Below are 15,070 nucleotides of genomic sequence, written 5' to 3' on the forward strand. Positions count from 1 at the left end.
CTGAAAACATGGTACAGATCCTCACAGTGTCAAGCAGAATGCATTCACACACACACACACGGATCTGGAGAGCTGGAGACAGAGAAACACACCCTCTGCTCAGCTCCTTCTGTTTCTGCTCTGCATTGCCCAGAAGCTGCCCGGTATAGCTAGCTCCGTTTGGCTCCGTTCTGATCTCAGGGCAGTGAGGAAGCCCTAGGCTGACTCTTCTTCCTCTCCATACACAGGGTCAGACCTGGGCTGACCACCCTAGCGCCAGGAGGGACTTTGTGGGTCAGGCCATGACTCTACTTGGTTTCCAGTACACAAAACCAGTTGGCCTCTGTACCTCCATTTCCCCCTAGGGAAAAGAGAAACCTACAGGGTATATAGGGAAGAAACCCATGAATGGACGTTAGAGGCTTAGCACACATTAGTAGATGTCAACCTTGAGTAGGCACAACTGTTACCATAGCAACAGCACCCAGTGAGTGCCACATACCTCACCTCAGAACAAGGGGCTTCCCACTGAAACCACCCATACCAGAGGTTCAGAACGAGGGCCCAGGATCACCTATGCACAGGGAGAGGGCAAGCCAGCAGTGTTTCCCTCTGACCCTCGCCCCCTGGGTGGTCCAGAGAAGCCCCTGACCATCACCAACTGACCAACTCCTACGTGTGAAGCTCCCCACAGCCACCTCAGCCCACCCTATCCCTGTGCTTGGGCTCTGCCTACCTCTCTCTGCTCACTGCAGATCTTACACAGCCATAGGGGCCGCTTCTGGCCAGGGGTGACCTCGATCCCACATTTGGTGCAGACTTTCTACAAGAGAGAGGACACAGATATGTCAGTGCTCTGCCCCTTCTTCCTCGGCTGAGGGGTTGGGGCAGCGGCAGCCAGAGGACACATCATCAACTTTTGAATCAGGATACAAGGACAGATCTCCCCAAAGGTAGTGATGATCTAAAAATCCCCGGCTAACTTTGGAGTGCAGCAGGGGTACCATCCATGCAGCTCCATGTTGAAGATTCACATCCCTCCCTCGCCCCCTAAGTTCTGTCCTGTTAGGACCACATACAAAACCAAAGCCCATTGACCTTTACAGTTGCACGGTTACCAGCAGGACAGAACTGAAAATGACCCAAATGCCCAATACCAGCGAAGGTGCAGAGAAATATGACATGGGGTGATGGGGCCTGCACAGAGCAACCTGTGCAGCCACCTGAAAAGGAGGGTTGAAATACTGTCCTCCAGCAAGGAAATCACATACACATGTACACATGCAACACACACACACACACACACACACACACACACACACACACACACACGGTGTGCCCATCAGCCCAGGAAAAATACCAGTGACATTTTGAACTTGCCCTTTAAACCAGGCCCCTTCACTTAAAAAATTCCCCGGATTCCTATGGTAATCTTGAGGATGGGGCCAGTTTTCAGGAGGAACTCACAGTATGGAGGACTTAAGAATTTGCCCAAGATCCAGAAGCAAGTGAGGACGGGGTTCAAGGCTGACTCTGGAACATTCTATCATTTCCTCAAGATATGCAGAGTCAGAATGTAGATTCTATGTTTTTCCATCTGCAGAGCTGTTTAAGCTCCTAACTTCTAAACACATATTTTGCTTTCCCTAGAGGCACAGCAATAAGCCTTGGTGAGGAAGGCCAGGATAAACACGCTGGGAGGCAGAGGTGGACTTGTTGGGGTTCAGCCTGGCTCTGGGCCCACCAGGGGAAGTGTGATTCAATGTTGGCGCCTCCTCTTAAAGGGGTGGGGGATGGGACCCCACCTTGGCTCCCTGCATTGGTGAGGGCTCTCTCCTGTCCCCTGCAGAGGGATAGCAGGAATCTGTTACTTGGCCTTTTCTGCAGGCTGCCAACTGAGCAAGGCGCACACATCTCTGAGGAGAGGGAAATGTCACCGACTTGGCTTCCCAAAGTATGTGTCACCATCCTGATTGGGAGTCTGGGCTGGGCTCTGCAGGAGAGGAGGCAGCCAGTACCCACGGAAGGGAAGCTATGACACATCCGTGGGGGCACAATTGGCTACCCTCCGAGGATCAGGTGCAAAAAAAAATGTCACTTCTCTATTTCTCCAAGTAAAATGGGATGTGTTCCAAGTTCTGGTCCTCTGGGTTGGCAGGGAAGTCACTCTCAGATCCCATTATCCTGGGGCCATTCCACTGGGGAGTCTACCTGAGGCACAGCCCTCTGCTATCTGTTGGCCCTTTTGACTCTCATGGTCAACTAAAAGGCAAGGCACCCACCTCAGTGTTACTGTTTGCTTTGGGTGAACCCTCTCAGGGACCAATCAACTGCATTGCTAGACCATAACCTACTAGCCTTGTCCCTTTCTTTCTTTCTTTCTTTCTTTCTTTCTTTCTTTCTTTCTTTCTTTCTTTCTTCCTTCCTTCCTTCCTTCCTTCCTTTCTTTCTTCCTTTCTCTCTCTTTCTTTCATTCTTTTTGACAATCCTTTTTGAACTTAGGGCCTGAGCACTGTCCTTGGGCTTTCTCAAGACTAGAGCTCTACCACTTGAGCCACAGCACTACTTCTGGCTTTTTTCCCTCCTATGTATGTGGTACCGAGGAATCAAACCTAGGTCTTGGTGCATACTAGGCAAGCACTCTACCACTAGGCCAAACTCTGGCCCAACTTGTCCTTTTCTTAGAGCTGCATCTCTTCTTCCTCCCATCCTTATCCTCTCACTTCTAGGGCAAGATCAACCACCATTCACAAGGTCTTTTCTCCCTGGGGAAAGGAGAGAGGAAAGAGGCATCAAAGCCAGTTGATTTGGTCTTTCCTCTAGAAGCACAGAAAGAGGCGGGGGGGGGGGGGGGGAGGGGAGGAGGGGAGGAGGGGGACAGAGAGGTACTGGGATTTGAACTCAGGGTCTTATACTTGATTGGCAGCACTTTACCACTTGAGCCATTCCCCCAGCCCATTTTTGCTTTCATTTTTTCTCTCTGGAGTAGGTCTAGGAGCCTGACCCTCCTGTCCACATAACTCACATAGTTGGGATTACAAGTGTGTGCTATCACGCCTGGCTTTCTATTATACTGTTTATATACATACGGGATTCAGGATTCGTTGGCAGTATAATGTAAAACAAAGAATCTTCTGCCCATCCCAAGCCATAGAATTAGACTGCAGTCTTGAAAGTCAGGTAGGAAAACACCAAAGGCTGTCACTTACTAAGCAATTATATGTGCTAGGCACAGTGACCCTGACCACTAATTATGAAGGAAGGGGTATGGGGATCCCCAATAATGGAAGCTCTGCTGTTACAGGCTGCTAGAACCACACAGCTAGGCAGCCAGTTGATGCTGGCTCATAGTCAGTCTGGTCTGTCCTGAGCTCCCTTAGGAAGCAAGAGAACTTTCTAGCTGCAGACTGAAAGCCCAGGTTCAGCAGCCTCCACAAAACCTGTAGGCCTCTTTACAGCCTGATGGCCACTTACCCCTGCATACACAGACAAGTGTTAGGGGACAGGGCAGCTTGGGCTTCTGTCTGCATCAGCTGCTATAATATGACTATCTTAGATTAAAACAAGGTGCTGGTGGCTCACATCTGTAATCCCAGCTACTCAGGAAACTCAGATGGATCATGGTTCAAAGACAGCCCAGACAGGACAATTATCTCTAATTAACCACTAAAATGCTGGAAGTGGGGCTGTGGCTCAAGTGGCAGAGTGCTGGCATTGAGCACAAAAGTTGAGGGATAGTGCCCAGGCCCTGAGTTCAAGTTCTAGGACTAGCACAAAAGAAAGAAAAAAGGGAGAAAAAACCCCCCAAAGAATCTTAGTTTAAGAGGTAGAAACAACAGAACCTTTTTCTTAGTTCCAGATGTCTGAATCCCTAAACAGGGTGTTGGTCTTAGTTTGCAGAGAGCCAACTTGCTGTTTCCTGTCATGATGGAGAGACACACTCTGGTCTCTTCTTATAAAGACATCATTCTCCCTCTCCCTGCCCCTCCCCACTTACCCCACACATGGGGAAGACACTCTCATGACTGTCTAACACAAATGAAATCCCAAAGGGCTCACCTCCAAGTATCATCCCTTAGGGGTGAGGGCTCATCATATGGCCTTCAGGAACATACGTTCTGTCGTGCACAGTCCTCTCCAGGACTGCGCTCTTCTTCACATGTGCAGGTTGAAGACGTTAAAATGGGATTATATCTATATCATCCTTCTTTCTACTCTGCTTTCCCGGGCACTGCAGCTCCTTCGACCCTCTGTTTCATTGCCACCTTCATGTTCCCAGGTCTTACTGAGGGCTCCTGCACAGGCAATGTGGCTTGGCACAGGGGCATATGAGATAGACATAGGCCTGGGAAATCTACCCACAGCCTCTCCAAGCCTCTACTGTTCCTGTCTGTTAAATGAGATATGTGTGGGCCTGGAGTTTGGCCTAGTGGTAGAGTGCTTGCCTAGCATGCACAAAGACCAGGGTTCGATTCCTCAGTACCACATACATAGAAAAAAAGCCAGAAATGGTGCTGAGGCTCAAGTGGTAGAACTCTAGCCTTGAGAAAGTCCAAGGACAGTGCTCAGGCCCTGAGCTCAAACCCAGGACTGGCAAAAACAAACAAACAAACAAACAAACAAAAAATGAGATATTTGTCCTCAAGGGCTGCTTTGGGGATGAACTGAGATATACAAGCAAAGCTACCAACAGATAATAAACACATAATAAATGCCAAAGTTATTAGTGGCAGCCTCCTTACACCCTGTCTAAAACTCTATGTGTTTCTTGCATAGGCCTGCACTATCTAATTCGGTGGTCCTCAGCAAAGATGGCTATTTAGAGTGAAATCAGACGGGAGTAGAGTTGCTTAGCATGCTCCAAAGCCCTGGGTTCCATCCCTCAGCACCTCAAAAATGATGATGATGATTACAATTCAATGAAAAAAACCATGAGCTCATTTCAAGTACTCACGTGGCTGCTACACAGGGCTGGTAGCTATGCTAGGACAACACAGAACCAAGACATTTCATCATGTTCTGCTGGTCAACACTGGATTGCAGGACCCAGTGCCCAGCCTCCATGCACGGCTCCCAATCTGCCTCAACGGCCTACTTCAGAGGCTCCCAGGCCTCCTGCATCTGTCTATCCCCATCTCCTCCCTGGCTTCCCACTCGCTCACGTAGGTGAGCACTGCCTGTGGGGTGCCATGCAGAGCACAGCCCTGGGCTGGAAGACAGATGAACAGGGCAGAGCCAGGCCTCACTGCATCTGATCAATAGCTACAGCTCTCGCAGAGGCCATCTTGCCAAAGCTGAGGGCTGCGCAGCTGCATCCCAGGAGGGACAGCTCAGCAGGGCCTTCAAGAATAAACATGCACACTCTTGGTTAATTCCATCTGACCGACTGAACATCTATGCTGTCAGGGCAGAAAACAAAACAAAGAGAATTCACGGGTGAACAAATGCAGCGGTGGCACTCACTAGACACTGTTGAAAATGAACTACACAACTTGTAGGTGGAGACAAGAGGGGAAAACAGAGGGCAAGGGAAGGGATGACATTGTCTAAGAGGAAACATACTCATTACCTGACTTATGTAACTGTAACTGGCTCTGAATGTCATCTTTTTTCCCCAGTCCTGGGGCTTGAACTTAGGGCCTGAGCACTGTCCTTGGACACTTTTTTTTTCCTTTTTCCTTTTTGTTTTTCTCAAGGCTAGTGCTTTGCCACTTGAGCTACAATACCACTTCGGCTTTTTCTGTGCATATGGTACCGAAGAATGCATGCTAGGCAAGCGCTCTACCACTAGGCTACATTCCCAGCCTTATATAATCTTTATAATAAAAATAAGAGACAGGGAACTCAAGAAACTAATTCCCCCCAAACCCAATAAACTATTCACAAAATGGGTAAGGGAACTAAAGAGAGACTTATCAGAAGAAGAGATTAAAATGGCAGAAAAACATATGAGAAAATGTTCATCATCTGTGGTCATAAAGGAAATGCAAATAAAAACAACCCTAAGATATCACCTTACCCCAACAAGAATGGCCAAGATTTTGAACTCAGACAATGACAGTTGCTGGCGGGGTTGTAGAGAAAAAGGAACCCTAACTTCACTGCCGGTGGGAATGTAGACTAGCTCAGCCACTCTGGAAAGCAGTGTGGAGGTTTCTTAAAGAACTGAAAATAGACCTTCCCTATGATCCTGCCATACCACTTCTGGGCATCTATCCTGAGCAGCATGACCCAAGATATGATAAGGACACCTGCTCAGCTATGTTCATCTCTGCACTATTCACAATAGCCAGGCAATGGAAACAACCCAGATGCCCTACTCCAGATGAATGGATACAGAAAATGTGGTATATATATATATACAATGGAATTCTACATAGCCAACAGGCAAGATAAAATAATGGCATTCACAGGGAAGTGGATGAATCTAGAGCAAATCATGTTGAGTGAGACAAGTCAAGACCAAAGGAACAAAAGGCGCATGGTATCCTTACTATGTGGCTATTAGATCCAAAGAGTACAAGAGTGAGGACTCAATAACTGCATATTCAAAGCTATGGACATGGTAATGGAAATATAAACCTAACTATATAGGCATAAAAACCTATGACTCTATAGACATAATGTTTGATTTCATAAATTAATGTTTCTATGACATACAAACCCTTAACCTAATTTTCATTAAGTTCTAAATGCTAAGTTCCAGTGACTGTAAATAGAGATTCCCTTCTTGAACACTTGTTTGTTAAACTTGTCGTTTAAAATGATGTAAAAATCAATGTTAATAAATTTTTTAATAAAAAAATGAGAGAGAGAGAGAGAGAATTCACAAAAGACAAAGCAAGGTGATCCCACCAATATGGAAGCAGCGGCAGGAGGATTGCCACGTTTAAGGCTAGCTTAGGCAAATGTAGTAAGACCTGGGCTCAAAAAAGAAGAAAAAACCAACAACCACCACCAAACAGGCTGGGAATGGAACCTTAGAAGTGGAGGTTGCCAGGTATATATAAGGCCTTCAGTTTAATCCCTAACAAGAGGGGAAAAGAAATTCCTATTCTTTGCTCAAAGACTCAGTGATACACAGTCACCTGGAGACAGGAGCAGCATGGACCAGCTTCCCTTCAGAGGTAAGGTCAGCTCCAGTCTGAGATGCAGGGGGATGGAGGGGAGGAAGGAGGTAGGTAGACCGTCCCAGTTGGAGCAGGGAGCCCCTACCCTCCCCAGCAAGAGGCTGTGACACCTAGTCCTTAGGAGCCAAGGAAGCTTAGGTAGAGAAAAAGCCATTTCATGCATCTTAGGCATAGAGTGTTGCTGTAAGGGTTCCCCCCCCCACAGTATCCCTTCTTTCTGGTCTTTCAGGGTACTAAGGAAGTCAAGAAGGTGGATGAGGGGACAGCCATCCCTGTGTATACGCAACTGGTATCAGGCTACATTCATATCACTTGCTAAAGGCAGTCAAGTCCTGTCACCTCTTAGTCATCTTCACTTACCTGTGGCATCTCTGGCTGGCAGGGGGGATTTGGGGGCTCCTGAGAGGCTAGACCCACAAAAGGACAATATGCTCTAGTTTAAATAATACGTAATTACTTCTCTATTAAATCTCAGATCAGTAAGAGAATAATGAACCTTTTCCCCTTAGGGCTTGGTCTTTGTTTGCAAGTTCCTATATTGAAAATTAAGAAGCTGTTACTTTTTTCTAAACAAACAACCTTGTGTGAAAGAGCGTAAGCCAGCTAACCAACTCACAATGGAGTCTCTCACTGCCAAGGAAGGACCAATTTCAGGGAAGCCTTCTACTTCCTGCAGAATGAGCTTTCCATGAGTAGAATTGCTTCAGGCAACAGCATATTGGCAGCCAGAAGCTGCATCTAAGTGATACTTTGCTTCTAGGATAGACTCAAGCACGAGTGACAACTAGGCCTTCAGCCCAAACATCTCCTTCTCCCTCCCTCCCATCTCAATCTCTCCATTCATCCTGTCCCAGTCTCAAGATCACAGAAAGGAGCTTCCACAGGACACATGCTCAAGGCAGGAGGAACCTTGGATATGGAACCTTTTCTGGGCCTTTTTTTCTCATCAGTTCATTAATGGTGACACCACAGTTGGGAGGATCAGGGAGATGACTCACAGAAGTGCTGACTGCGGTGCATGGTGAGGTCCTTTGCCAAAAAATCCTGTTCAGTGAAAGACACAAGATGAAAAGCCCCTACCAGCCGTCGTCCTTACCTCTATACAAACCATCCATGTCCAAACACTCTGAACATTCCCTGACTCTGTCATTTCCCTCTCTCCCTCATCCACACTGCCACTGTCTGTGCACCAGGGGACCCTCAGCAGGTGTTCCCATACCTACACTGGCTGGCCTGCAAATGATTTCAGACAAAGGGCCTGACTGATCATTCCAAGACACAAAAACTGGATTACATGCCATTTCTCCCATCTCTGCTGGCCTAAAATCCTTCAGAGTCTTCCCCTTGCTTTTGCATAGAGACCACCCCCCTCTGCATGTGCATGATGTAGTTATTCTGACTGAACTCTACCTTCTCAGTGGCTTCTGCTCATCCCTAACTCCTGTTGCACCATCTTGCTCTCTCTCCTCTGCTCCAGCATAACTGGTCTTCCTCAGTCCCTGATTCTTGCTCTGCCACATACTATAATCGTGTTCAGGATGCACCTGTCTCCTCATTAACTGCAGCATCCTCTAGACTTCAGTTTAAAAAGTACCCTTCCCCTAAGGCAGCCTTTCCTGTCTTCTTACCCAGTCAGAACTTCCATGATGGGTTGCTGTCTCTTCTCTTCCACTGTCAAGGTTGTAGTTTTGCCCTCAGCTGTATGTGCTGGGACAACTGTCACTCCCTGCACTGGGCTGTCACACAGGGCAGAGGCCATATCTATTTCTGTTCATCTTCCTGTTCTGTGGCCTGGACCATGACTGCGTGCAGAATGAGGGAACAAGCATAGGGGACAAAGGGGAGGGGATGTTTGTTTGTAATTTTAGAGATGGAGTCTTGCTATGTTGCTCAGGCTGGTCTCAAACTCCTGGGCTCAAGAGACACTCTCATTTTGGCTTCCAGAATAGCTGTGACCACAGGTGTGTCCTGCTCAAGATGAATAATTTAAAAATATTTGGGGTTTCAACTCAACAACTGTTTATTGAATACTGTATGTGAGGTATTATTTTAGGATTTTTTTGGATATAGTAGATTATGCTGGCATGAACTCATGATCCTCCAGTCTCTACCCCTGATTACTGGGGTTTACAGATACATGCCTGGCAGTTCAAGAATTTTGAGGATGAGTAAGACATGATTCTTCCGTCCTCAGTGAGTACCCTTCTGAATGGAAAAGTTTATAAATGAGCAAAACCACCTAGCATAGTGGCACATGCCTGTAATTACAGCACTAGAAGGCTAAAGCAAGAAGATTTTGTTTTTGTATGATCAAGGCCAGCCTAGACAACATAGAAAAACCCTGGCCTCAAACAACAACCACCATCTAACTGAAGAATAACTTCCTCAAACATTGCAATAAATTAAAGTTGGTAAATTAGACAGTTGCTCTTTAGAAACAAACTATGTTACAAATGTTCACAGACAGGCACCAGTGGCTAAGGCCTATAATTCTAGCTACTCATGAAGCTGAGATCTGAGGATTGAGGTTTGAAGCAAGCCCAGGGAGGAAAGCCCATGATTTTCTTATTTACAATTAACCACTAAAATGCCAGAAGTGGAGTTATAGCTCAAGTGGTAGAATACCAGCCTCAAGCAAAGAAGTTAAGGGATAGCCAGGCACCTGTGGCTCATGCCTATAATCCTAGCTGCTCAGGAGGCTGAGATCTGAGGATCCTGGCTCAAAGCCAGCCTAAGCACAAAAGTCTGTGAGACACTTATCTCCAATTCCAGAAAACCAGAAGTGGTGCTGTGGCTTAAGTGACAGAGTGCTAGCCTTGAGCTGAAGAGCTCAGGGACCGTGCCCAGACCCAGAGATCAAGCCCTATGACAAGAAGAAGAAGAAGAAGAAGAAGAAGAAGAAGAAGAAGAAGAAGAAGAAGAGGAGGAGGAGGAGGAGGAGGAGGAGGAGGAGGAGGAGGAGGAGGAGGAGGAGGAACAACAACAACAACAACAACTACTTAAGGGATAATGCCCAGGCCCTGAATTTAAGCTCTAGTACTGGGCTCCCCACCCAGGAAATGTTGACAGAGGATTAGTTAAATATGCCAGTAAAGCAAGGAAAAGAAATATCTGCCTAAAAAAGGATCCAGAGCACACATACTTGGGTATGTGCTTCATGCCCCATACTGTGCTTTTGATGCTAGAAATCAAATCTACAAAAGGAAAACAATTTTATTATGTTTAGATGGAAGCTATATCAGCAATAAATATGATGATATATATAGAAAAAGAGGCCAAAATACTGACAAAGCGGAATATATAATGAAATAGAATGAAACACACGAGTTAAGCAAAAAAAAGAAGCTTATTATATAAAGTCAGCATAGTATGATGTTTGGCCACATAGAAATGTATACACGCTTAATGGATTCATAAGTCTTTAGACACAAAATTGTCTGGGAGGAGACAGGCCAAAATATGAATTAAATAATGGCAAGTCCATTTCCTGGGCCTGGTGGTACACAGCTGTAATTTCAGCTACTGGGAAAAGTTAGTGAGACCTTTATCTCAGAAATAAAAGAAAACCAAAAGGGCTAGCCAGGGGCATGACTCAAGTGGTAGAATACTTGTCTCACAAGTGGGAGGTCCTGGGTTCAATCTCCAGAAGCTGAGGGAAAACCTGGAAAGAAGGGTCTTGATCTGGTGGCTGGTACCTGTAATCTTAGCTACTGAGGAGGCTGAGATCTGAGAATCATGGTTCGATGCCAGCCCAGACAGAAAAAGCTGTGAGACTCTTATCTCCAATTAGCCACTAAAAAAACAAACAAACCAGAAATGGGGTTATGGTCCAGAGTGGTAGGGCATTAGCCTTGAGCAAAAAAGCTCAGTGCCTAGGCCCCGAGTTTGAGCCCTACAACCAACCAACCAACCAACCAACAAGCATGATTCTTATTTAAAAGAAGCCTAGCCTGTGTTTGTGTTAGAGTGCTTACCCAGCATGCATGAAGCCCTGGGTTCATTTCCTCAGTACCACATAAACAGAAAAAAACTGGAAGTGGTGATGTGGCTCAAGTGGTAGTGTTAGTCTTGGGCAAAAGAAACTCAGTGACAGTTTCCTGTCCTGACAGTCCCTGAGTTCAAACACTAAGACCGGCTAAATAAATAAATACAATAAAAGAAGCCTATGCTCAATACTATAGACAATTATTTACCCTAAGTTTGTTGTTTTTCTTTCTTTTTTTTTAAACCAGATCTGGACTTTTGAAACATGAGCTTAAGAAGCTGACAGTATATATGCAGAGAGACAAGAGACAGGACTCATCAGATGACTTCAGTTCAAATGAAGGCAGGCCTGTACTCCCATCCCTCCCAGGGCAGGGTCACTGGGTCACTGAGTCCTCTGATTGCAGGCTCAGTCCTACTCAACTGTGAGACATGGTCTGCTGCTGTGCCACCAGCCCTGCTGGGCAGAGGTCCGGAAGAAGCCATGCTCTCAGTATTATACACACCTTGTAAAGATCTATTAACTATGCCAGGCACTGATGTGATTGTTTCATGTAGAATCTCATTCAATTTTCATGATGATCTGTTTTTATAAATGAGGGATATGAGGCTTAGATAAGCAACCTGACCATGGCGGGAGGGCGGGTTTGGTGTGTGAACCTTGAGTTGTCTGAACCTTAGGTATACGTCAGGTCTGGCTGCCTCCTCTTCCTGCCTGGACCCCACTTCACCTTCTGTACCCCAAGTTAAGGCAGACTTGGCTCCTTTTACCCCACTGTTCCTCCATAAGCCTTGAGTGGGAGAGGAGACAATCTGGCCCCTCTTCCCATTTGTTGGGACGTGGCCTGGGCAGCCAGCGAGGCTGAAAGCTTGCAGGGTTTGGCTTGTGGAGGCCATAGGGGTCACGTCTCAGAAGACTGCACATACTGTCACAAACACTGCCCAAAGAGGCACAACCTTAAGAGTGCCAGTCCTGCCTAGGCACCAGGTCACTAGACAAGCACTGCAGAAGAAAGACAAGGGCTGTGTCTCCTACCCCACACCCTGCCTAGGAGCCTAGAGGCCCTTTTGCTGCTCCTTGTCAGTGGTTAGGAGAACCAGGCAAGTAAGCCAGGACCTCCTCTCCTCATCCAGAGTTCCCAAAAGCTGTGCTGCCATACTGAGCAGGTCCTTCCCCTTCTTCAGAGGAGCCACTGGCACTGTGAGGACCACCTGCAAGTCCCAGACCCATGCAAGCCCTCAGCTGCCTTTCCAGTTGAAAGAAAGTCCCATCATTTCCTGCTGATTGCAGGACTAGCTTCCAACTCACGCCTCCCTCCACCTGCCACTCACAGCCAGTCACCACAACGTCCCGAGTGGAGGGGAGGATTAAAAAAGGCAACAGCATCAGCTCGTGATTATTAACATTCACAGAGCACATAATAAGAAATCATGACTAGATGTAGCCGTGGATCATTTCTGGGCCTGTGTCTCACTGTGTGCGTGTGTGATAGAGGAAATCAGGATACGGGGAATAAGATAAACCCCCAGCTGGCTGGCTGGCTGTGGGCAGGGTGGGTGAGGAGGACAGCACCTTACCTCGTTAACTCTTCCTAGCCCTGGTGAACCTGGGAGACTGGGTTTGGGTTATGTATTTTCTAGTAATCTAGGGAAAAGAAGGTATGAGAGCTGTCTCCACAAAGCCAAGGGGTGTGCAGGGTGGGCCAGGAATACTGACAGAAGCAATAAGTTAAAAAAAAAATTACTTGAATCAGGTGTGGTGGTATATCCCTATAATCCCAGAACTCAAGGCACTGAGGCAGGGGGATAGAGACTTCAAAGCCAGCCTGGGCCACATAGAGAGACCTTATCTGGGAAAGCCCAAATCTATATTGATCAGCAAATCAATTAAAACTTGGGCAAAGAGGACAGGAGTCACTCCATTAGAAGTTACATGTTTTATTATTTTATTTTATTTTGGTGGATGTGGGGCTTGAACTTGGGAGCTGGGTGCTCTCCCTGAGCTTTTTTTTTTTTTTTTTTGCCAGTCGTGGGGCTTAAACTCTGGGCTTGGGTGTTATCCCTGAGCTCTTCAGCTCAAGGCTACTGCCCTACCCTTTGAGCCACAGTGCCACTTCCAGTTTTCTTGTGGATAATTGGAGATAAGAGTCTCACAGACTTTACTGCCCAGGCTGGCTTTGAACCTCGATCCTCAGATCTCAGCCTCCTGAGTAGCTAGGATTACAGGCGTGAGCCACCGTGCCTGGCGTTCCTGAACTCATTTGCTCAAGGGTAACACTCCACTGCTTTGAGCCACAGCTCTACTTTCAGGTTGTAGGTTTTAAAACAGCAAATCTAGGCTGGGGTATGATTCAAGGCGTAGAGGAGCTGTCACCTGTCACCTAGCAAGCTTAAGGCTCTGAATTCAAATCTCAGGATTATTATTATTTTTTTTAAGTCAAAGAAGATGAGTCTGTGTAGTACCACAAATAGGCTTGAGTGATAACTGTAAATTAATATGTAAATCCACACTCATAGGTCCTGGGGTCAGCTCCACCTTAGATCCCTAACATGACTTTCCGAATGCCTCCCAGACCTGGTGTGAAGTGCAGGTCTCAGCTCTGTACCTAGACCAACCTGCCAGTTTGCATCTTAAAACCCTTCTCAGCTTCTTCCAGCCTAAAAGAAGCTGTTTCTTGTTCTGCACCCCACCTCTCAGCCTGGGCTTTTGGAACTGACTAGGTCTGAGCCTGGCCTGAATCTAGGCTGCAGTCCTCCTGGTTCTATCTGAATTACTGGGGGACTGACAATAGGTAAAGACCACCTCCATGGCAGTGGGCCATTCTCTAACTCATCTCCCTCCCTTCACAATCAAGTTGCCTTCAGACTGGGAGGAAATCAGGGCAGAGGAAGGCCCAAGTAGTGGAGGAGATCGGCTCATATCAATCTTGTTCCCTGCCTCGTGGTTACTTAGAATTACAACTCCTAATAACGATAATAGCCACCATTTATTGAGCACTTTTTCCATGCTTGGCACCACACTCAGCGCTCAGCACACACAATCATTATCACATTTAGTCTCGCCGACTTTCCCATCGGCCCTGAGCAGGAGGCTTGATGATCTGAACATCATGCATGAGGAATTAAAGGTCCAGACATGCTGAGGTACTTGGCCAAGTTCACATACAGAGCCAGAATGGGCATCCTAGTCCATAATATAGAAGCAAGGGCTTAAGCTGAGGAAAGTGGCTCAGTGGTGGAGCATTTGCCTAGCATATGTGAGGTCCTGGGTTCCTTCCCTTGCCCAGGGGAAGAGGATCCAAAACCACCAAAAATAAGCTTTGTGTTAGATCCAGTGAACATATTCAGCATAGAGTATGCTTTTAGCAAGAATGGCATGGTGCATAGATAGCTTAGGGCATTTGTCAGGGGTCTTGAAGCTTAAGAAAGGGAGAGGAGGGTCTCACTCCCTCTCTTGCTTCTCTCCTGTACTCCAGAACCCTTACATTTATTGAGAAGATATTTATAGCTACAGGAAATGGATGCCCCTGATTCAGAGGTAGCCAGGGAGAAAGCAGGTGGCTAGATCTGTCCCCTGAAGAGAAACAGCAGCCACTACCCAGACACTGGTCACATGGTCCTGATCATGAACACAGGGAATTGAAAGCCCCAGACAAAGCCAGCTCTACCTCCTCCAGCCAGGCCCTGGTTGCATAACCAACTTATGCTTTCCCAAGGCCGCCCACAATTTCTCATCAAGAAGCACCTGCTGTCAGGAAGTCACCTGGCTCAGGCTCTGCTAAGGGAGCCCCATTCTCAGAGACACTGTCGAAGATTTCCATCTGCACCTTAAAAATATCCTCTTCCTCACAGCAGACCCTGAGCTTCTGACAACATTTCATGAAGATCAAGAAGGCAATGGTTCACGCCTGTACTTCTAGCTACTCAGGAGGCTGAGCTCTGAGGATTGCGGTTCAAAGCCAGCCTGGGCATTAAAG

General features: G+C 46.9%; 1 protein-coding gene across 2 annotated transcripts in view; it reads right to left on the reverse strand.

The window, feature by feature from the left end:
- Rph3al (rabphilin 3A like (without C2 domains)) overlaps positions 1-15,070 on the reverse strand; it is a 97,679-nt gene that overhangs the window by 46,785 nt on the left and 35,824 nt on the right. For both annotated transcript variants that reach the window (XM_090350477.1, XM_090350476.1), the window contains exon 5: positions 716-802. In XM_090350477.1, coding sequence (XP_090206603.1) covers positions 716-802 — 87 coding nt within the window. The remainder of the gene's footprint in view (positions 1-715; positions 803-15,070) is intronic.

Source organism: Megascapheus bottae, chromosome 17 (genome assembly GCF_031878675.1).
Source record: "Megascapheus bottae isolate mThoBot1 chromosome 17, mThoBot2.hap1, whole genome shotgun sequence".
In the NCBI taxonomy this organism is placed as follows: Eukaryota; Metazoa; Chordata; class Mammalia; order Rodentia; family Geomyidae; genus Megascapheus; species Megascapheus bottae.